Source organism: Takifugu flavidus, chromosome 2 (genome assembly GCF_003711565.1).
Source record: "Takifugu flavidus isolate HTHZ2018 chromosome 2, ASM371156v2, whole genome shotgun sequence".
NCBI classification, from domain to species: domain Eukaryota; kingdom Metazoa; phylum Chordata; class Actinopteri; order Tetraodontiformes; family Tetraodontidae; genus Takifugu; species Takifugu flavidus.
In genome coordinates, this window is record NC_079521.1 from 6,533,892 (window position 1) to 6,553,139 (window position 19,248).

Genomic DNA, 19,248 nt, shown 5'->3' on the forward strand with positions numbered 1-19,248 from the left:
ATTGCAGATCAGGATTCACATTAATGAGCAAAATGACACTTGTTCATATTTGATATAACATATTTAAGCAGCTAGAAAAAAAATGGTAATGTGTTAATAAAACAGATTTCATAGTCTGGAAAAATGACTTTATAAAAAATGCTTTTACAGCAGTTTGTTAGCAGCAATAATTGATTAGCACAATAACATAGACATTGTGATATTGATAAAATAATATGCAGAGAAAGCTTATTGTCTAATAATTTCTTCATCCCACACTAGTCGCTGTGTCCTCGTGATTGCTTTCCACCCATGACGATGTAAAATGCTAATGCAGTTTCAATACCTCAATTATGATTAATTTGTTAAACACACACACAGTCTGCAGAGGGTATTGAAAACCAGGTATAAAAGCAAGCTTATATTATTTCTTTAGTGTACATTTATACATTTCAAGACTTGTACATGACTAACAATAAACTGACAAAATATTTTTAAAAAAAAAAATCTGATATAATTCATGACATATGAAGGTAAATAATTGCTGCCAATAGAAAACTTAAAAAAAAAAAAACAATCACAAAATTCATCCACTTCTTCCCAACAGCATGACAGAATGTTCGAGATAGGGAAAGTCCTGGTGGAGGCAGTTATTTTGACTGCATGTAGCGCTCAATCATCACATTTAATTCTTGACTTTCTCTGAAATTCAACAGAAACATCCCTGGTTATGAGGATATACAGTAAAGCTTTCCTATAGGCGCAACTCATACCTGGCACTGATAGATCGTCCTCTTAGGAACTTTTCCTCTGCCTTCTGAAGTGAGATTTTGTCCACTCCGGCGATGGCGGAGATGATTGCCTTTATGGGAGAAGGAGTAACAAAAGGGCGCAAAGGAAGACAATTTGCAACTTTTAAAAATAAAACAGAGATGCTCACCTCTGGAAGAAGCACATCTAGAATGAAGGTAACAAGATCAATAAATTTCAACTTCCTAAGGCTGGAGGTGGTGGCGGCAGCAGTGGTGTAGAGCTCATTTAGGTAGCAGTAGACCTCATCCAGCTGCTTTTGATCTTCCAGGTATGTGTTCACGACCCGTCTTCCTCTTGCCCTCTGAAAGTGCTGGTACCAACTGGACTGCTGGTGCCCATGGATCACAGCCTACAGTGGAAACATCATCATTAACACTATCATTGTGTGCAGTCAACTTGTAAGAGCAACTTCAAGAACTTTGGTCTCGTGTGTATCCTACCAGAAGTCGTTCTTCAGCCATGCGCTGCTTCACAATGAAATTTACAAGCTTCTCATTAGCGCGGTCGTGGGCAGCGTGACTCCGGTCAGGCAGCAGCCTCTTCTGAGTCCTGCTCGTGTCCTCCTGCGGTTCGCTTATCTTGTCCTCTCCTTCACGACTCAGCGGCTCGATCGCCTCATTACTGGTGACAGTTGGACTCACTGAGACACCCTGTGGGAATGTCTTCATGACTGGATGGCCTAAAACGGTTGAAGAAATAGCTAGAAAGTTCATTTTCAGGACCTAGTAGAAGTGGTATATTAATCACTGCTTCATAGTCAGACTTACTCATGTCATGAGCACAGTATTCAATGAAGGATCCAGAAAAAGAGCGGCATGCTAGATAACATGGATAAAATTTTAATCAGCTCTTTTAATCAATTGGCATGAAATCAAACCATTAATGTCTCTGTCACAGAAAGGTTTATTTCTATCCAGAGATACACTGGATGCGTAATACTTACCAATCCTCATTCTATAGTCTGATATGAGCTCCAATGACCACACAATTATATCCTGGTAGTTTTCTTTGGCTTGACTCTAAGTAGAAAAATGTGAGGGGTAGATCAAGGTGGCAGGAAAATACAAAACCAGCTTTCCAAAGTGTCATGTAGTAATTAAGAAGTGATGCCTACCTCCAGGTCCTGAAACTCCTCACAGTCAAAAGGCTTTAGGGCCTTCAGAGCCACAGCAAACCTTCATTAACAGAGATACGGGAAATGTGTCAGCTATTCACAGATCAGATATGGAATTATTTATTTGACAAGCAAACTGAAAACAACCAAGGTTGAGCAAAGTGCTATACAGTAAAAAGCAATAAAATAAAATTGTTATATGATCATAGAGTCAACAGTTACTATTTTAGCTGTGAACCAGTCAACTGTTCTTAAGGTGTAAAAAATGAAGGTGGTTGTACAGGAAAATCCTTTTAATCTTTACCCTTTTCTTGTGTAAATCTTTGGGTTGTCAATGAACAAGACACTGGCCTTTTTCTGCTTATGGTTCACACTTTTGACCTGAGCAATAAAACAGAGTTAAAAAGACTAAAAAAGGAACAAAATCTTTGTAGCCAATACAAAGGAATGAATGGCAAGAGATGAAATGAAGGCTGCTGCACTCACCCACGAAGGCCAGAATGGAAATTTCCTCAGTTTGTACCACACAAACATGCCTTGTCTGATTGGAGGTTGAGGAAGAGCCGCTCCAGAGTCTTCATCAGATGTGAGGTGAGTGCCACCGGCTGGAAGTCGTTCAGCTCACTCGGTCTGTTCTTCTTGGGGACTGGAATGATGCAGGACGTCTTCCATAAGGTGGGCACTTTCCCCAGCTCCAGGCTGATGTTGAAGACCCGTTGTAGCGGCTCCCCGAGTTCAGCAGCGCAGGTCTTGAGGAGCCGGGGGCAGACTCTATCCGGTCCAGCTGCTTTTCGGGGCCGGAGCTTCCTCAGTTCTCCCCTCACCTGGTCAGCCGTGAAGCAGGGAGGATGTGGGGATGGTGAGAGCAGGGGGATGGGGGTGGTAGAAGGTGGAAGGGTGGGAGGAGGGAGGTCAGCAGAGGGAGGGGAGGTGGAGGAGGGGTTGGGGGAAGTTGTGGTGGGTGGCTGGTTGGAGGGAGGGGGGGTAGAGGGGAGCTCGGCTCCTGGGGAGGGGGGGGAGGGGTGGAGGGGGGCTGGGCTGCTGAGGTGGGGGGCAGAGGATGTGGTGTGGTGGGCTGAGACCTGTTGAAGAATTGGTTCAGGTCGTTTGCCCTCTCCACTCCTCCCCTTTCATATTTGATGGTTTGCACAATTTGTACAATGCATATTTATTTATAGCTTACTTTAATTAAACTTAGTTCAAATTCATATGGTCATTGCAGATCAGGATTCACATTAATGAGCAAAATGACACTTGTTCATATTTGATATAACATATTTAAGCAGCTAGAAAAAAATGGTAATGTGTTAATAAAACAGATTTCATAGTCTGGAAAAATGACTTTATAAAAAATGCTTTTACAGCAGTTTGTTAGCAGCAATAATTGATTAGCACAATAACATAGACATTGTGATATTGATAAAATAATATGCAGAGAAAGCTTATTGTCTAATAATTTCTTCATCCCACACTAGTCGGTGTCCTCGTGATTGAATTGCTTTCCAGCCATGACGATGTAAAATGCTGATATTAAACTATTCTAATGCAGTTTCAAAACCTCAATTATGATTAATTTGTTAAACACACACACAGTCTGCAGAGGATATTGAAAACCAGGTATAAAAGCAAACTTATATTATTTCTTTAGTGTACATTTATACATTTCAAGAACTTGTACATGACTAACAATAAACTGACAAAATATTTAAAAAAAAGAAGAAATCTGATATAATTCATGACATATGAAGGTAAATAATTGCTGCCAATAGAAAACTTAAAAAAAAAACAAAAAAAAACACAATCACAAAATTCATCCACTTCTTCCCAACAGCATGACAGAATGTTCGAGATAGGGAAAGTCCTGGTGGAGGCAGTTATTTTGACTGCATGTAGCGCTCAATCATCACATTTAATTCTTGACTTTCTCTGAAATTTAACAGAAACATCCCTGGTTATGAGGATATACAGTAAAGCTTTCCTATAGGCGCAACTCATACCTGGCACTGATAGATCGTCCTCTTAGGAACTTTTCCTCTGCCTTCTGAAGTGAGATTTTGTCCACTCCGGCGATTGCGGAGATGATTGCCTTTATGGGAGAAGGAGTAACAAAAGGGCGCAAAGGAAGACAATTTGCAACTTTTAAAAATAAAATAGAGATGCTCACCTCTGGAAGAAGCACATCTAGAATGAAGGTAACAAGATCAATAAATTTCAACTTCCTAAGGCTGGAGGTGGTGGCGGCAGCAGTGGTGTAGAGCTCATTTAGGTAGCAGTAGACCTCATCCAGCTGCTTTTGATCTTCCAGGTATGTGTTCACGACCCGTCTTCCTCTTGCCCTCTGAAAGTGCTGGTACCAACTGGACTGCTGGTGCCCATGGATCACAGCCTACAGTGGAAACATCATCATTAACACTATCATTGTGTGCAGTCAACTTGTAAGAGCAACTTCAAGAACTTTGGTCACATGTGTATCCTACCAGAAGTCGTTCTTCAGCCATGCGCTGCTTCACAATGAAATTTACAAGCTTCTCATTAGCGCGGTCGTGGGCAGCGTGACTCCGGTCAGGCAGCAGCCTCTTCTGAGTCCTGCTCGTGTCCTCCTGCGGTTCGCTTATCTTGTCCTCTCCTTCACGACTCAGCGGCTCGATCGCCTCATTACTGGTGACAGTTGGACTCACTGATACACCCTGTGGGAATGTCTTCATGACTGGATGGCCTAAAACGGTTGAAGAAATAGCTAGAAAGTTCATTTTCAGGACCTAGTAGAAGTGGTATATTAATCACTGCTTCATAGTCAGACTTACTCATGTCATGAGCACAGTATTCAATGAAGGATCCAGAAAAAGAGCGGCATGCTAGATAACATAGATAAAATTTTAATCAGCTCTTTAATCAATTGGCATGAAATCAAACCATTAATGTCTCTGTCACAGAAAGGTTTATTTCTATCCAGAGATACACTGGATGCGTAATACTTACCAATCCTCATTCTATAGTCTGATATGAGCTCCAATGACCACACAATTATATCCTGGTAGTTTTCTTTGGCTTGACTCTAAGTAGAAAAATGTGAGGGGTAGATCAAGGTGGCAGGAAAATACAAAACCAGCTTTCCGAAGTGTCATGTAGTAATTAAGAAGTGATGCCTACCTCCAGGTCCTGAAACTCCTCACAGTCAAAAGGCTTTAGGGCCTTCAGAGCCACAGCAAACCTTCATTAACAGAGATACGGGAAAATGTGTCAGTTATTCACAGATCAGATATGGAATTATTTATTTGACAAGCAAACTGAAAACAACCAAGGTTGAGCAAAGTGCTATACAGTAAAAAGCAATAAAATAAAATTGTTATATGATCATAAAGTCAACAGTTACTATTTTAGCTGTGAACCAGTCAACTGTTCTTAAGGTGTAAAAAATGAAGGTGGTTGTACAGGAAAATCCTTTTGAATCTTTACCCTTTTCTTGTGTAAATCTTTGGGTTGTCAATGAACAAGACACTGGCCTTTTTCTGCTTATGGTTCACACTTTTGACCTGAGCAATAAAACAGAGTTAAAAAGACTAAAAAGGAACAAAATCTTTGTAGCCAATACAAAGGAATGAATGGCAAGAGATGAAATGAAGGCTGCTGCACTCACCCACGAAGGCCAGAATGGAAATTTCCTCAGTTTGTACCACACAAACATGCCTTGTCTGATTGGTGTCGGTTCTGAAAGACAAACATAAGCCACCTAAAATATGCAGCAGGTGGACTAAAAACTACAAGTCCAGCTTTATCAAGGTATAAATCTTCTACTTCTCTCATTCTCTAAGAAACTTGGTAGATCTTCATCCTCCTCATCTTGTTTCTCATCTTCATCACAGTTGAGGTCTGAAGTATGAAGTTGCTCCTCTTGATGGCACAGCTGCATGGACAGCGATGAGGACAGTGGGGAGTCTTTAGGCCAGTGTGTATTGGGTGGAGCAGGAAAGGTAATAAAGAATAAAAAAAATTATTACTCACAAATGCCTAAAAGTGTTTCAAATAAATACAAATGTCAATTTGTATTTATTTATTTATTCTGATGCAGGTGCTAACAAAGGACTACCTTCTTCAGGAATCTTCTCTTCAGATTTTCTTCTACTATATTTCTCAGGCTCTGCACTGGTAGCACCTGTGTTTTTTTCCTGGTTGTCGTAAGAAGTCTTGTCTGATAGGCTGCTGTTCTTCCTGCATGCCTTTGTTTTGTTCTTTCTCTGTCTTTGTTTCAGTTTTGAAGTGAGAGTCCGTGAATGTCTGCCACGCCACACTGATTTGGTGCATGCTGAATCCAAATCTGATGGCTACAACACAACAGATATTGAAGGGAGACCTTGGAACTGACTGTTCTAACAGGAAAACAAAACAAAAAATCTAAATTCAAAATGTCACCTTTGACTGAGTGCTGTGTTCAGTATATTCCAACTCCACTGGGTTGGGTCCAGAGAGGGTTTCAGCAATGTTGCTAAAGACATCAGGAAAGCTCTTTACTGGTGTGGAGGTCAGTCCGGCTTCTCTCTGTTGGATTCTCCTGCTTCTTTTTGGCGTACTTAATAAAGGACTCGCAGACAGCTGGTCAACCATTGCACAATCAGGCACACCATTCACTTCTGGGTTTCTGCGAACGTCTGGTGCGTTTTTTGCCGCTGGGGCCTTTCTACAAATCCTACTTCTGGTTTTCAACGAGCCGCCTAAAAGATAGTTTTCAATCAAACGTTTAGAGTCGCTAATTTTGGTTCTGAAATTAAATGTTGAGATAGTGACTTGAGAAACTTGAACAGTGGATCACCTTTCATTGCTGAGTAACTTGCAGCAGTCTGAAACTATCGCGCTTGCATTTACTGAACCAAGATCTGAATCAGAAGTATGACTTCAGCTGCACAGCTACATGAGGAAAAATAGCACTTAAGTAAGTTATAAAAGAAAAACAACCTTTAACAGTAAATGTAAGAGAGGCAATAAACAAACCCCGATAAAAACAGTTACCGCAAACACATTAAAACAGAAACCTTGCACGACCAGAAACATGGGACTTACCGGCTATTCAGACGTTCAAAGCAGAATTAGACGATATAGTTTGATAAACTTTGACTATTATCTCATCAAAACAACACACATCGTGCCACTTTAGCAGCTCGCACCGCGGAAGTAAAGCGATCGTGCAGGTGGCTCTTCACGCATTCCTTTGTACTAATACTTGAACTGGAAAAATAATTTTAAGCCTACGATAAATATTAAGGAGATATTTAATGCATTCGAAATGCGTGCAGTCTACATTTAGACGGAGAATAAGACCTCTTGGACCTCTTCTGTCATTTCTGCTAACTGGTTGATGGACGCGTAGATGACGTCGCTATCGCCCCCTCGTGTTTAGGAGGACGTCTACAGGTTAAATCTTACAATTTTCGAGTTCTGCTTCACAACGTCAGATGTTAACCAAATAATTATATTTATATGTTGACAATTACTTTCTAACTCTGTTATATAACTGTTATAACAACGACATCAGTAGTAGCAGTGACACTACTACAACAGCTACTACTACTACTACTATAGATTTTGTTGTTATTGGATGTCAACCAATGCTAGAATCGTAATCTGGTGATGCATTGTATGTTATCAATAATTTACTAGATACAGTGCAACGTTATCTTTTATACCTAATGACTATGCTACAGCGTTGCAACCATGGTTGAAGAACCACCCGTCACAAAATGCAATGTCTGCATTGACTTCATAACAACAGTAGGGGGCGAAATGTAACCACGCAAATGCTAATACTGCTTAATTGGTTCTTAATTGGGTGACATCTAGACATTAACATTAGTTACTACATTTACACAGACATATACTCATAGAATATGGATATCGCTTTCCATCGAAATATTTTGTTCAGGAATCCCGCAGTAAATACTTACATTTTATTAGAAACATAATGGGACTTTCTGTCATGGATGTAAAATATACATGAAATATAAATTATATTTTGAAAGAAGACAGGTGACAAAATAAAATAACAAAAGAATGTATTTTAACATGATTAAATATAGTTATATAACCTTAAATATGAATACAAACACAACATACAGAATGTAGCACAAAGATACTAAAGGAAATATAGCCTATATAACTATTTCTAACATCACGAAAATGGAAAGTAGGTTATATAATTAAAGCTAATTATTTGGTGCTTGGGGGAGTTGATGTGGTTTGCTCCACTACCCTGAACAAAATTCAGCAATTAAAATGTTGCTCGGCACTCGCATCATTTATACAGTTTCTTTAAACATTGCAAACATTAGTCCCGTCTTCGTCCAAATTTAATAGCCGCAGCTCTAAATGTCCGCCTGCATTAGATCAGGTAGGTGTCACTCAGGGGCCACCTCTGGTTGTGTATTGGCCTGTGGATAACAAGGGGCCGGATGGTTCCGCCCTCCTCCAGATGTGCGCTCGTCCAGTCGAGGGCTGGTTCCAGCAGAGAGAGGAACCTGTGGAAGTCAGACGCACTTCGGCATAAAAGTCCGAGTCCACCTCTGCGGTGGTCTGCTCCCGTAAATCGTGTCCAAACAAAACCAGTGAGCCTGTGACCCCTGAGGCTGGACCCGCCCCGGGCTAGTCCCGCTTTACCTGCACGGACGCGGAGCTGATGGCAGAGAGGCAGGGCTGAGCGCGATGCCAGCCGGGAGCGGTGCTGCGCAGAGCAGCCTCTGCTGACAGGGAGCGGTCTGCTGCTCCACCGCGACCAGACCCTCGTCTCTGTGGGGCTCTTGCAAAGTCAGGCGGAGGATCTGCTCCAAAGAAAGGCACGCAGGGGGGAATTTGTGTGTGTTTTTGAAGACAAGAGTGAGGATGTAGCTGGTATCCACGTCAATTTGGAAGTGACTTTATTTTTTTTTAGCTGCAGAGTGAGAGGAACAAACTGCACAGGCATTGTAGTCCATTGAAATCGATCCCCTGAGCTCTTTTTTTTAAATGTGAAACAGCAGCAGAGGTTTTTTTTCCCCCCTCACCTCCAACATGACTTCACTGTCGGGGACCAAGGAGAGATCCGTGAGCAGCCGGAGCCGAAAATATGGGGTAGGTTATTCATCTGAGTGAGGTGGACACACCTCTGTCATCTGTAATGTAATGTCAGATATAAAGTCCATCGCATCATCCACTCGGTGATGCGCGGTTCATCTCACAGGCAGTTTAATCAGCGTTTCATTTCTCAGGCATCCGTGAATGTGAAGCTTCATTACAGACCTGCGTCCCCTGTTGACTGATCGCTTTGCGCATGCATCACCGCTGTCATTCGTTTTCACTGCCAGAACTCCCGCATATCTTTATTATGATCCACTGAGGTCGGGGCACACGCACCTGTGTCTCTGACGATCTCATCCAATTATAAACCACATCAGACCCACTTTGTGTTCTACCGTTCAGCCTCTCATTGCTTACTTGTAGAACCACTGTGGAAATACAGTAGCTCCACCCCCCCCCCAAGCCTGCACCACATCAGTGAGCCTGTTCTCAGCGGCTGCATTTACCAGGCTGCAAAATATCTAATTTTCCAAATCCTTGTGGCACATTTGATGTTCCCGAGTGGCTGCCTGTGATCACGGATTTTTACACACAGTATGGCCTGATTGTATTCCAGCAGTAATGGCAGCATTTTAGATTTTTACATTAATTTAAAAAAAGAATATCCTCCCTAACTGTCTGCTTGTGGTCATTTGCCTATGTGCAACATCTAAAAAAGAGTCTTATTCACAGAATAAAATTGATTATTACCATCTGCCTCAGAATTGATTTTCAGCCCATGACTCCATGGTTTATGGTCTTTAAAACATGATACAAGACTTCAGCATTATTTCATTACTACTCTGTACATGTGTGTACTCAGATAAAACCTTGGTTGTGCAATTCACTCCAAAAGCAGCAAACAACAAGCGTATAAAGGCTGCATCATTGACATTAATATATTTTTTCCATTCCTGCTTGTAAAACCAACCCAGAGAAGCGTAACAGATGAAAAACCTTCAGTTATTCAAGATTCAGTATATTTATTAATGGCTCTTTTGTCACCCAAAGGTTCCTGACACTTCTCCAACCAAATCTGGCACCTTCTTCCCGGACACATGGTGCCGAAAGGCTTATGAGGAGACCGCCCGCTCCAGCACACGTCCCACACCAGAAGGAGCAGGCTCCATGCCGAGCTCCACTGGTACCCCGTCCCCGGGCTCCGGAATCTCCTCACCAGGGTCCTTCTCTGGATCACCAGGGACCATCTCTCCAGGGATTGGGACCGAGTCGCCCGGTTCTCTAGGCGGCTCCCCTGGTTTTGGGACAGGATCGCCGGCCTCAGGCAGTGGAAGCTCTCCTGGCAGTGAAAGAGGGATATGGTGTGAAAACTGCAATGCGAGACTGACAGAACTTAAAAGACAGGCCCTGAAACTACTCATCCCCGGACCTTATTCCAGCAAGGTATGAGCTCACCTCTGATGTCTCCTAAAGGGAGGGAGGGATTCTATTCCCCACAGCCCACTTCTGCCCAGTTGCATTGTTTCTGAAAATAAATGTTCATTCATTAACTCTGACATTATGGCTGTGACACACATTAACTTGGTTGCTCATGAAATGCTGGGCTCCTCAGCGTCCCCTTGCTTACTGTGTTGCAGTACGGTCGGAGTTATTGTTCTCATAAATCATAAGCGTGCTGTAATTTGTCACAACCTCATTCGATCAGGTGCAGACAGCAGATCCAACAGCCTCTGGGATTTATGATAATTATCTTATCTGAAGCTGTTAATCAATTGCTGACTCCACGCCAAAAATGAAAATAATTGATGATGCATGCAGGGTTATTTTGATTTTTTAGCATGGAATTTTATTCTCTATTGCTTTTCCATTTTCTGGAGGGTTAAGATGATGGATTACTGAAAGACATTGAACATTTGTGCAGGCATGAATCCATATTCCACATAGATTGCTGCTTTTTTTCACCCCCCTTTCATGGCAGAGTTATTTATTTATCTATATGCATTTTTCTTTAAGGGTCATTCATTTGATCAATTCTAATTCTATTAGTACAATGATTGTCAATTAATGCATCATCAGCCCTGGAGCTTTTACAGCTAACCTATGATAGATGGCCAACTAATGCTCTGCATACTGTATATCTGTTATATCTCTGCTCATAAATGAATTAAATCCTTCACTAACAGCATTGTGTAAACAGCAACAATTGCAGGTTCTGCTTCATAGATTTAGCTTCAAAAAACAGAGATGATTTCAAAAAGGAAGAGAAGCAGCACTGAAAGTTACTACCACGCACTGATTTTCAGGAACTATCGTCAGAGTTGACTGAGTGTTAGTTGAGTGCAGCCGGAACAGACAACAGAACCAGAGCTAATTGGTTACAGATTATTGTGCATTTAACACAAATAGATTAATAAAGTGGATCAGCAAGATGCAGTCAGACACAGATGTGGGGGCTTCTTATTAGCTCTGAGACATGACAGCTTAAATTGTGAGAGCCAGTTTGGGTTAATGGGGCTGTTGGTGGGCTGGCCGCTAATTAAAATGTTAGAGTTGTGTTTGAGAGGCTGTGTGTAGTTTAGATTAATTGAAGCGTCTCTTTTGTGCAGCCCTGGAGTGGACAGGGCTGCACATGCAGGGGCTAAAGAGACGATTTGTGGAACACACAAACGCGAGGTCACAATGCCATGAGTGCATGCTCACATGTTCTCATTTTACGTTGTTCCTCAGTCATTAATGAAGTCTTCTTGGTGGAAAATAGTTTGGCTCATTTTGTTGTTTTGTTTGTTTTTGCAACCTTATATCATGTAATTGCAGTAACACGTTAATCTGCACTAATTAGTAGCTGTTGATGGAGACTCGCGTAACCATTGTACATGTACACAATTCGAAGTGTGAAAAGGAAAAACCATTATGAGAGAAGGAACTTTAGCTCTGAATCATAATGGCACGTCACCTTTATCGTCTTTCCGTCAGACAGCTGGTTCCAGACTCACATGAGAGCTTAGCTCAGGCTCTACAGGAACAGCAAAACAGGCTCAGATCTGAATGCAGGAGTTCAGCTCAATGTCTCAAAACTCTGTAACAGCAGACAATAAAACACAGATGTCACACGGTATGGCGGGCAGAAAGATGGACAGTGATGAAACGCTGATCAGAAGGGGAATTTCAATCAAAACAGGAGACCAAAGGAAAATACCATCAGCAATATCATGGGAAGTTAGCTGTGTTAGTGGAAAGAATGTCTGAGCTGGAATCTTTATAGGTTAACTTATGTTGTATCTGAGGTTCTTCACCTGACCTTACAAGTTTTTGGAGAAAAAGACTGAATTCATCCTCTTGTCCTTTTCATCCTCTCCTCCAAATGTGCCGGAGCAGCATTTATGCTGTGTCTGAGTATGTGTGTGTGTGTGTGTGTGCGCGTGTGTCCCTGTCCGGCTGTGCTGTCAACACAGATTTCATGTTATTCCCACAGGACGCAGACATATGTGACCCTTCACAGCAAGAATAAAAAAGATCAACCACAAACTTATACAACCCTAACACACACACACACACACACACATACACATGCACACACGCAAGCATGCAGACATGTATGCGCACAGATGACTGTACTGTATGCAAATGTTGACCTTCACAATTAATTACGGAATATTTTTGTGTGTCTAGGTTAAAGTGTACTTGTAGGTTCAGTTTTGCTTGCTGGGCAGTTTAGATAGTTAGTATGCAGATGCGCACACGCACGCACGCACGCACGCACACACACACACACACACACACACACTCATGCTCATTTTTGGAAGCAGTCTTTAGCTACATTTCATTCATTTGTAGTGAAAGAAGATTTTTTCTTTACCCACTCTTTAAAAGTTAATTTTATCCCTGTATATATGACAGTATTACATCTTTCCAGTTAAACTGAATTCAATTCAAGGTCTTATGTTGCTTGATTACTGTTGTGAATGGGTGAGCTGGAGACACAGGGAGGGGCAGGGAGAGAGAAACAGAGAAAGAGAGAGAGGGGGAGAGAGAGCACTGCCCCCTGCCAATATGACCGTGGAAAGGGAAGAGAGGGATTAGACTGAACCGAGTAGGTTTTTTCGGCTTAGGCGCACCCATGCACGCAAAGAGAACACACTTGTAACCACAGGACCCAAAAGCACATCTGGCTTCACAGCTGCACTCACTTAAGTGCTCCCTCTCCTTTATAGTGCGCACATCTCTGCGTCCGTCTGTGCATGTACGTTCATCCCTCAGACCCCCCCAAAAACATAAATGGATGCAGGGTGATCTGTTTTTGGTCGATCCAATTCAGCTCAGTAAACTGGGTCAATATCTGTGTGTGTGCGTGTGTGTGTGTGTGCATGTGTGTGTCTGTGTGTGTGTGTTATTTAGTCACCAGCAAATAATCAGCTGAGCGTTTATAGTATGTAGTTTCGTTAAACATTTAGCTGCAGTTGAGATTTTACAGTAAAACCAAAAGATGTTTTTTAAACATTAAGTCACAGAAAAACTTGCTGGAAACTCCAGATTTATTAAATGTTAATGTGTTCTTTAAAAAATGGCTGCTTGGAGCTCCCAAACTCCTCCTATATGTGGCTAAATTTTCTCTTTTGCTGCACAGTTAACAGATCTTTACATTTAAGCTGTTGAGATGTTTCTATTGTAAGTTAAGCATCACTAGAATTCTCCAAATCTAAAGCGAATTAGAATAAACCTAAACTAAGAAATGCAAAAATTGAAGTTAAAAAAGCCCTCTAATTTGATCGAAGCCTCCTGTGGCCGAGCCAAGTGAAATAGCCCCGTCATTATTTGTGCATGTGGCCATCACGTGAGCTATAGAGACCTCCTTGTGTTTTAGATGGCTTTCCAACCCACAAAAATGAATGGGGCTGCTGGTTGAACTAATCCCAGTCAGCAGGAAATTTTCACCCAAAGCCAGTAATTTGTGTGTAATTAGTTTGCTTATCAGATCAAATGCTGGAGTATTACTACTCTGGTGTCCGTCCCCAGGGGGAAGTCTCTCTGTAAACAGGTAGCGAGCTATCCTGGAAAAGAAAAATCCCATTGCATGACCATAAGTGGGCCTCCCTTGGCGGCTGGTGTTGCCACGGCAGCAGTGTGTGACAGATGTGAGCTGCATACATATCTCCATCAGTGTTAATGGGATCTTCCTAGCAGTGTTGGTGAGAGACAGTGATGGGGTGGGGGGTGTTGAGGTGCATAATAGTGCATGTATGAATGCATGTGTTTGGCAGGAGGTTAAGACAGAGCATTCTTTTGCCACTGTGGCTACGTGTGATCATGGCTGATGCCTCTTAGGTGTAAAAGACATTAGCATATAAAGAGGTGGCTTCATCAATAACAGTGAGATGGTGACGACAGAGGGATGCACAGAGGGAGGGAGGGAGGGAGGGAGGGATGGGTGGATGGAGGGATCGATGGATGCACAGGTGGATGGATGGATGGATGGATGGATGGATGGATGGATGGATGGATGGATGGATGGATGGATGCATGTATGTAGGGAGGGATAGATGGATGCACAGGTGGATGGATGGATGGAGGGATGGATGGATGGATGGATGGATGGATGGATGGATGGATGGATGGATGGATGGATGGATGGATGGATGCATGCATGTATGTAGGGCGGGAAGGATGGATGCATAGATGGGTGGATGGTTGCATAGAGGGGTGGATGGTTGCATAGAGGGGTGGATGGATGGATTGATGCACAGAGTGAGACGGCGGTGGATGGAGGGACGCACAGAGGGATGGATGCACAAAGGGATGGATGCATAGAGGGAGGGAGTGATTGATGGATGGAGGGATGGATGGATGCACAGAGTGAGAGAGGGATGGATGGAGGGATGCACAGAGGGATGGATGCACAGAGGGATGGATGCACAGAGGGGTGGATGGCTTCATAGAGGGAGGAAGTGATGGATGGATGGATGATGGATGGATGGATGGATGGATGGATGGATGGATGGATGGATGGATGGATGGATGGGTGCACAGAGGGATGGATGGATGCACAGAGGTAGGGAGGGATGCTGAGGCCGAGCTTCCTACTGGGTTTGTTTCCATGTGGTCCTTCCCCCAAGAGTACACACTTGCAGATAATCTATAATTTAGGTCCTATTTTTCTCTCTACTTTAGTTTGCTAACTTTTTTTAATTTAAAAATTTTAAAAAAACTGAAAGATTAAGTAGTGCAACAAATGTGTTAGCTGTATATTAGGGTGGTAACTCCTTCTCCATGGGACCTTTTCCATATGGATTTTATCAACAAGGTAATGTTCAGAGTCATGAAGCACAGAGCCCCTAATGAAAAACATGAGGCCGACTTCTCCTTCGACTCCCCACATCTTCACAGTCAACAGATCTCTACCAGCAGATCCCCTCTGGGAACAGGGTGAGCCAGCACGAGTGTGCAGCTGCTTGCAGACCTGCTGGAAGAAATTTACATTGATGGCTCCCCACGGGCCTGGCAGTGAACTTCACCACAGAGATGAAAACCAAAGTGATCCAGCACAGACATGTTTTTTTATTCACAGACGTCAGATCTCTTGTTCAGCTTGGTCACTTCTGGTGTGGTCTAGATAACAACACTGGTCTCAGGCTCTGAATGAAGGTACAACCAAAGATAGGGACCAAAACATGGATGTGATTGTGTAAGAGTTGACAGAAGAAGAAATGAAGGAAAAATGTGAGCGGGTGGTCCTTGAAGAAGGTTGTTTTTGTTCTTCAGTGAGCCAGAGGAGCCCAGGGTCAGTGATGAACGCTGGCTCTGAAAAGCCAGAGAAGTTAAAGACTCTTTCAAACGGAAAAAGATGAAGCAGTTCCAGTTCCAGTAATCTTGATTCATTGCGCAAGTTATACAATTTTGGAGACTGAACTTTAAAAGAGGCTTATCGTTTTCCATGAAAACACTTTTGGGGATGGAAATACTTCTATCGTTGGATCCCACCCACATAAGGTCCTGTGGTGTTCCTGTCTCGATCTCGTGGTGAAGGATCAGTTTCAAATGTGCAGGTTCCCTGATGTCAATGACAGACGCCTTCAGAAAGTTGAACAATGTCCAATTTATGCCCTAGAACAGACATGATCCCTGGATCCAGAACCACTAGGAAACAGTTTATACGGCTGTAGATCCCAAAAGACTTGCAGCCCTTCACCCTAATCTATTCCTCTTACTTTCCTAATCTCCTGGACATTCCTCTGACTTACTGATACTGTCCAAAAACAGTTGCCTCAGGTAAAAGTACCTGATCATGAGGACCAGATATGATCTAGCAGATTCTGATTAACAGGAGAACAGGTTGTCATTAGTGAGATGACAGCCTGGAGCTGGAGGAAGTAACCAGCCTGGCCTGCTGATGGTTTGAGTACCAGGAAGTTGCCTAATGTCAGCTGAGCACAAATCACACTAGTGTATAACCATGTGAAACACACACACACACACACACACACACACACACACACACACACACCCACACACACACACATACATACACGCACACACGTAGGGCAGCTGCAGGTTGTAAAAATGCTAAAAACACCTGCTTCCTGCTTGAGTTCAGTGGCTGCCATGGCAACTGCCTCTCTATCCCCTCCACTCATATGAACTAAATTGACACTTTGCAGCAGTTATACGCCTGTCTTCTCTGTCCACCTGCCATGTCATATTTGATAGGCATTGTGTGTGGTAATGCAGTATAAATGTAGTTTTTGTGTCACATTTTTCTGCTCCATCTGAATTTATTACTCCTGTTTCCTTAAGACCATTAAATCCTTTTCAGATTTCATCATCTAGAGCCAGGATAAAGACTGGATAGATAAAAGCCATCAGATTTATCTCATGGATCTGTCATATCTCACATAAGGAACTATGATATGCTGATGTTAGAGTGTGCATGTGTCTCTGTGTGTAAGACTTTTCTTAATTTGCCCATTTTACCATAGTAATCTGATGATTACATCATATTAGAGATAAATGTACAGTATGGATGCTTGTCGGAAACATTAATTAAAAATGTGGGCTGTTGTTTTGAAGCACAATAAAACAACTTCTGCATGATTTAAAGACAAAAAGCACATTTGCTGCACACATCATAAACTCATTTAATGATTTTCACATTCAGCAGGTGAATCCTACATAATTAAATCTATATTATTAGAAAATGTAATCAATGTTAAAAACCTACTGCATTTTCTTCAAAGATTCTGTTTCTACGCATCTGTGGAGACAGAACAGAACAGAGAAAAGGGTAGAAAATTAGAAAGACTTGACCTGATGTGTTGGGGGTGTGCAGGTAGAGATCAGGGGTCTGTCTTACAGTGTGGTGGCCTTTCTGAACTAAATACACTGCTGAGCAATGTGACTGCGCTACAGCCTCCCAACACTGAGAGTCTTGTATCGTAAAGGGCAAAAGGTGAGTTAAGAACAAGGCTGACATTTATGTCTCTGTTTCCAGTCGGGCTCTGTGAAAGTCTGTCCTGCCAGAGACATGAGGACCAGTGTGTAGGATTTAATGGCTTTTTGCCACTCAAAAATGTTCTTCTCAAGCAAATGATTATTTGGGATTCCCTCTGCAGGACGAGGGATGAAAATGAATGTTTTCACATAATCTGTGGCAGCTATGGTTCCTGGTGAAAGCCTGAGAACCTGCCAGATCTTAGAATGAACAGATCTTTAAGATACAGGATTGTATTACTTTAACAAGAACCAAATAGTCTTGAGACTATTTGCCAGGATGCTTCAGCTCATGGCAAAAGAATAAAATTGGTCTCTCATCAAAATAAGGTAGGGAAGGTAAAACATGGAGGGAAGGAAGAAGGAAAATGCGATAAATGACATTTTAAAGAAAAAAGGAGAGGCAGTAATTCATATAAACAACAAAAAGAAAAATAAATAAGCGCTGTGCGTGCGTGTGTGTGTGTGTGTGTGTGTGTGTGTGTGTGTGTGTGCGTGCGTGTGTGTGTGTGTGTGTGAGAGAGAGAAACTCAGATTAAATTGGCTGTTTGTTCCCAGTCTGTACTTCAATCAGACGTAGAGAATAGGCTCTAGCTTTTAAACTTTCCAATTACCTTGAGCAGATGGAGCCTGCGGAGCTCAAACTGAGGTCTGAAATGATTGTTGTTGTTTACTGTTATTTGATATCGACTGCAGCTGTATACACTGTCAGAGGGGGGTCTCCAGCAAGTTTCTATAATAGAAAATGGTCTATTTCTTCTGTAGTCTGATATCCAATATCCACATAAACACCAAAGCAATTGATAAATCAAAATTCTTAGCTTCACAAAACAATGAGGCTTAAAGTCAAGTGCGTCTTCCACGTGTTCGTCTGTGAGCACAATGACAAGGTGAAGGAAAGGATATGATGAGCCTTGCAAGAACTGTGTAATATTCACTAGACTGCTTTCAGTGGCCAACTCATTTAGCATGTTGTCACCAACCCTCCCTTGTTACTCCCTTGTACTTTGAATCGGGTGGTGGAATGAGTGTCGTCTCTCTGAGCACCAGCTGTGCTTTATATCGGGAATCTTCCAACTTAAGCTTTTTTGATGTGAACAGTGGAGTTCTGTTGTGGCTCCACAGTTCTAACTAGCACTACTGTGTGTGATTGGAACCTGGAAAAAAGCTTGAACGCACGAGCCAACGCACGAACATGGAAGCTAGCTAGTCTGAGAAGCTTTGAGGTTTACATTTAAACACATACGATTCTGACGTAAACATCTGGGCAAACCACATGACAAACAGGTTTGAAGTCATCAAACGTGGACGCTCTTGAACTACACCAATTGTTTTTTTTCTATCCCGTTCCCTTTTATTTACATAAAAGCTCATTATATAGTCAGTGTAACTTAGTTTTGGATTACAGTGTTTGTAATGTTTAATTCAGCATCTTAAACAACATATTCCACAACAACCACAGAAACCTGAACAGTTTTGGTTCAGTGGAAATATACTGTACTGTACACCACGGGCTACCGCTGTAACACGTGAATTTCCCCGATGTGGGATCAATAAATCATAAATATAAAAAACTAAAATACTAACATGCTAAAACAATGTTAGAGTATGTGTGTGTGTGTGTGTTCGCACGCACACATAAACAACAGATCTGTACCAGTTACCCCCACTGAGCCTCACTAACCTTGGGATGGGAGAATACTGAAAAGAAGAGGGGAAGAGAGGGGAGAGGGAAGAAGCGACAGCATGTATTCAGGTGTGGGATGCGGCATGACGGATCACCTAACCCAACGGGCAATTCATCACTGTCAGCCCAGGGA

General features: G+C 42.3%; 3 protein-coding genes and 1 long non-coding RNA gene across 10 annotated transcripts in view; 1 reads left to right on the plus strand and 3 right to left on the minus strand.

Annotated features, from left to right (window-relative positions):
- Positions 1-114: 114 nt before the first annotated feature.
- On the minus strand, positions 115-2,451 carry LOC130516876 (PWWP domain-containing DNA repair factor 3A-like). The gene is made up of 9 exons (XM_057018256.1): positions 2,393-2,451; positions 2,211-2,287; positions 1,907-1,967; positions 1,736-1,811; positions 1,560-1,610; positions 1,233-1,471; positions 920-1,141; positions 753-841; positions 115-681 (listed from the first exon to the last, which is right to left on the minus strand). The coding sequence occupies exons 1-9, from the start codon at positions 2,438-2,440 to the stop codon at positions 630-632; spliced, it is 915 nt and encodes a 304-aa protein (XP_056874236.1). The 5' UTR covers positions 2,441-2,451; the 3' UTR covers positions 115-629.
- A 783-nt stretch (positions 2,452-3,234) lies between these two features.
- On the minus strand, positions 3,235-7,265 carry LOC130514948 (PWWP domain-containing DNA repair factor 3A-like). Of its 3 annotated transcripts, XM_057014874.1 has the most exons (14): positions 6,962-7,265; positions 6,714-6,747; positions 6,317-6,615; positions 5,994-6,228; positions 5,702-5,842; positions 5,544-5,614; positions 5,363-5,439; positions 5,057-5,117; positions 4,886-4,961; positions 4,711-4,761; positions 4,384-4,622; positions 4,071-4,292; positions 3,904-3,992; positions 3,235-3,832 (listed from the first exon to the last, which is right to left on the minus strand). In XM_057014874.1, the coding sequence occupies exons 2-14, from the start codon at positions 6,718-6,720 to the stop codon at positions 3,781-3,783; spliced, it is 1,620 nt and encodes a 539-aa protein (XP_056870854.1). In that variant the 5' UTR covers positions 6,721-6,747; positions 6,962-7,265; the 3' UTR covers positions 3,235-3,780. The 3 variants fall into 3 exon arrangements, with proteins under 3 accessions (XP_056870854.1, XP_056870837.1, XP_056870846.1); XM_057014857.1 differs by having other exon boundaries at positions 3,904-4,292; XM_057014866.1 differs by having other exon boundaries at positions 3,904-4,292; positions 6,714-6,808; positions 6,962-7,260.
- A 437-nt stretch (positions 7,266-7,702) lies between these two features.
- LOC130514968 (uncharacterized) lies at positions 7,703-9,446 on the minus strand. Its single transcript, XR_008947099.1, has 2 exons — positions 8,935-9,446; positions 7,703-8,712 (listed from the first exon to the last, which is right to left on the minus strand). It is a non-coding gene; the product is annotated as an uncharacterized LOC130514968 (long non-coding RNA).
- The window catches only part of kif26ba (kinesin family member 26Ba), a 51,686-nt gene continuing 41,143 nt past the window's right edge, over positions 8,706-19,248 (plus strand). For all 5 annotated transcript variants that reach the window (XM_057014838.1, XM_057014821.1, XM_057014830.1 and 2 more), the window contains exons 1-2: positions 8,706-9,001; positions 9,998-10,390. In XM_057014838.1, the coding sequence (XP_056870818.1) occupies positions 8,942-9,001; positions 9,998-10,390 (453 nt within the window). In that variant the 5' untranslated portion in view covers positions 8,706-8,941. The remainder of the gene's footprint in view (positions 9,002-9,997; positions 10,391-19,248) is intronic.

Excerpts from the sequence above, each read along its gene's own strand:
- LOC130514948 (XM_057014857.1), bottom strand. Across the intron at positions 5,440-5,543 it reads TTCCATTCTGGCCTTCGTGG|GTCAAAAGTGTGAACCATAA; the intron begins GTGAGTGCAGCA and ends TTTATTGCTCAG. Across the intron at positions 4,623-4,710 it reads ATACTGTGCTCATGACATGA|GCCATCCAGTCATGAAGACA; the intron begins GTAAGTCTGACT and ends CAACCGTTTTAG.
- LOC130516876 (XM_057018256.1), bottom strand. The coding sequence starts at position 2,440 with ATGTTTGTGTGGTACAAACTGAGGAAATTTCCATTCTGGCCTTCGTGG. Across the intron at positions 1,812-1,906 it reads AGGAGTTTCAGGACCTGGAG|AGTCAAGCCAAAGAAAACTA; the intron begins GTAGGCATCACT and ends TTTTCTACTTAG. Across the intron at positions 1,611-1,735 it reads AGACTATAGAATGAGGATTG|CATGCCGCTCTTTTTCTGGA; the intron begins GTAAGTATTACG and ends CATGTTATCTAG.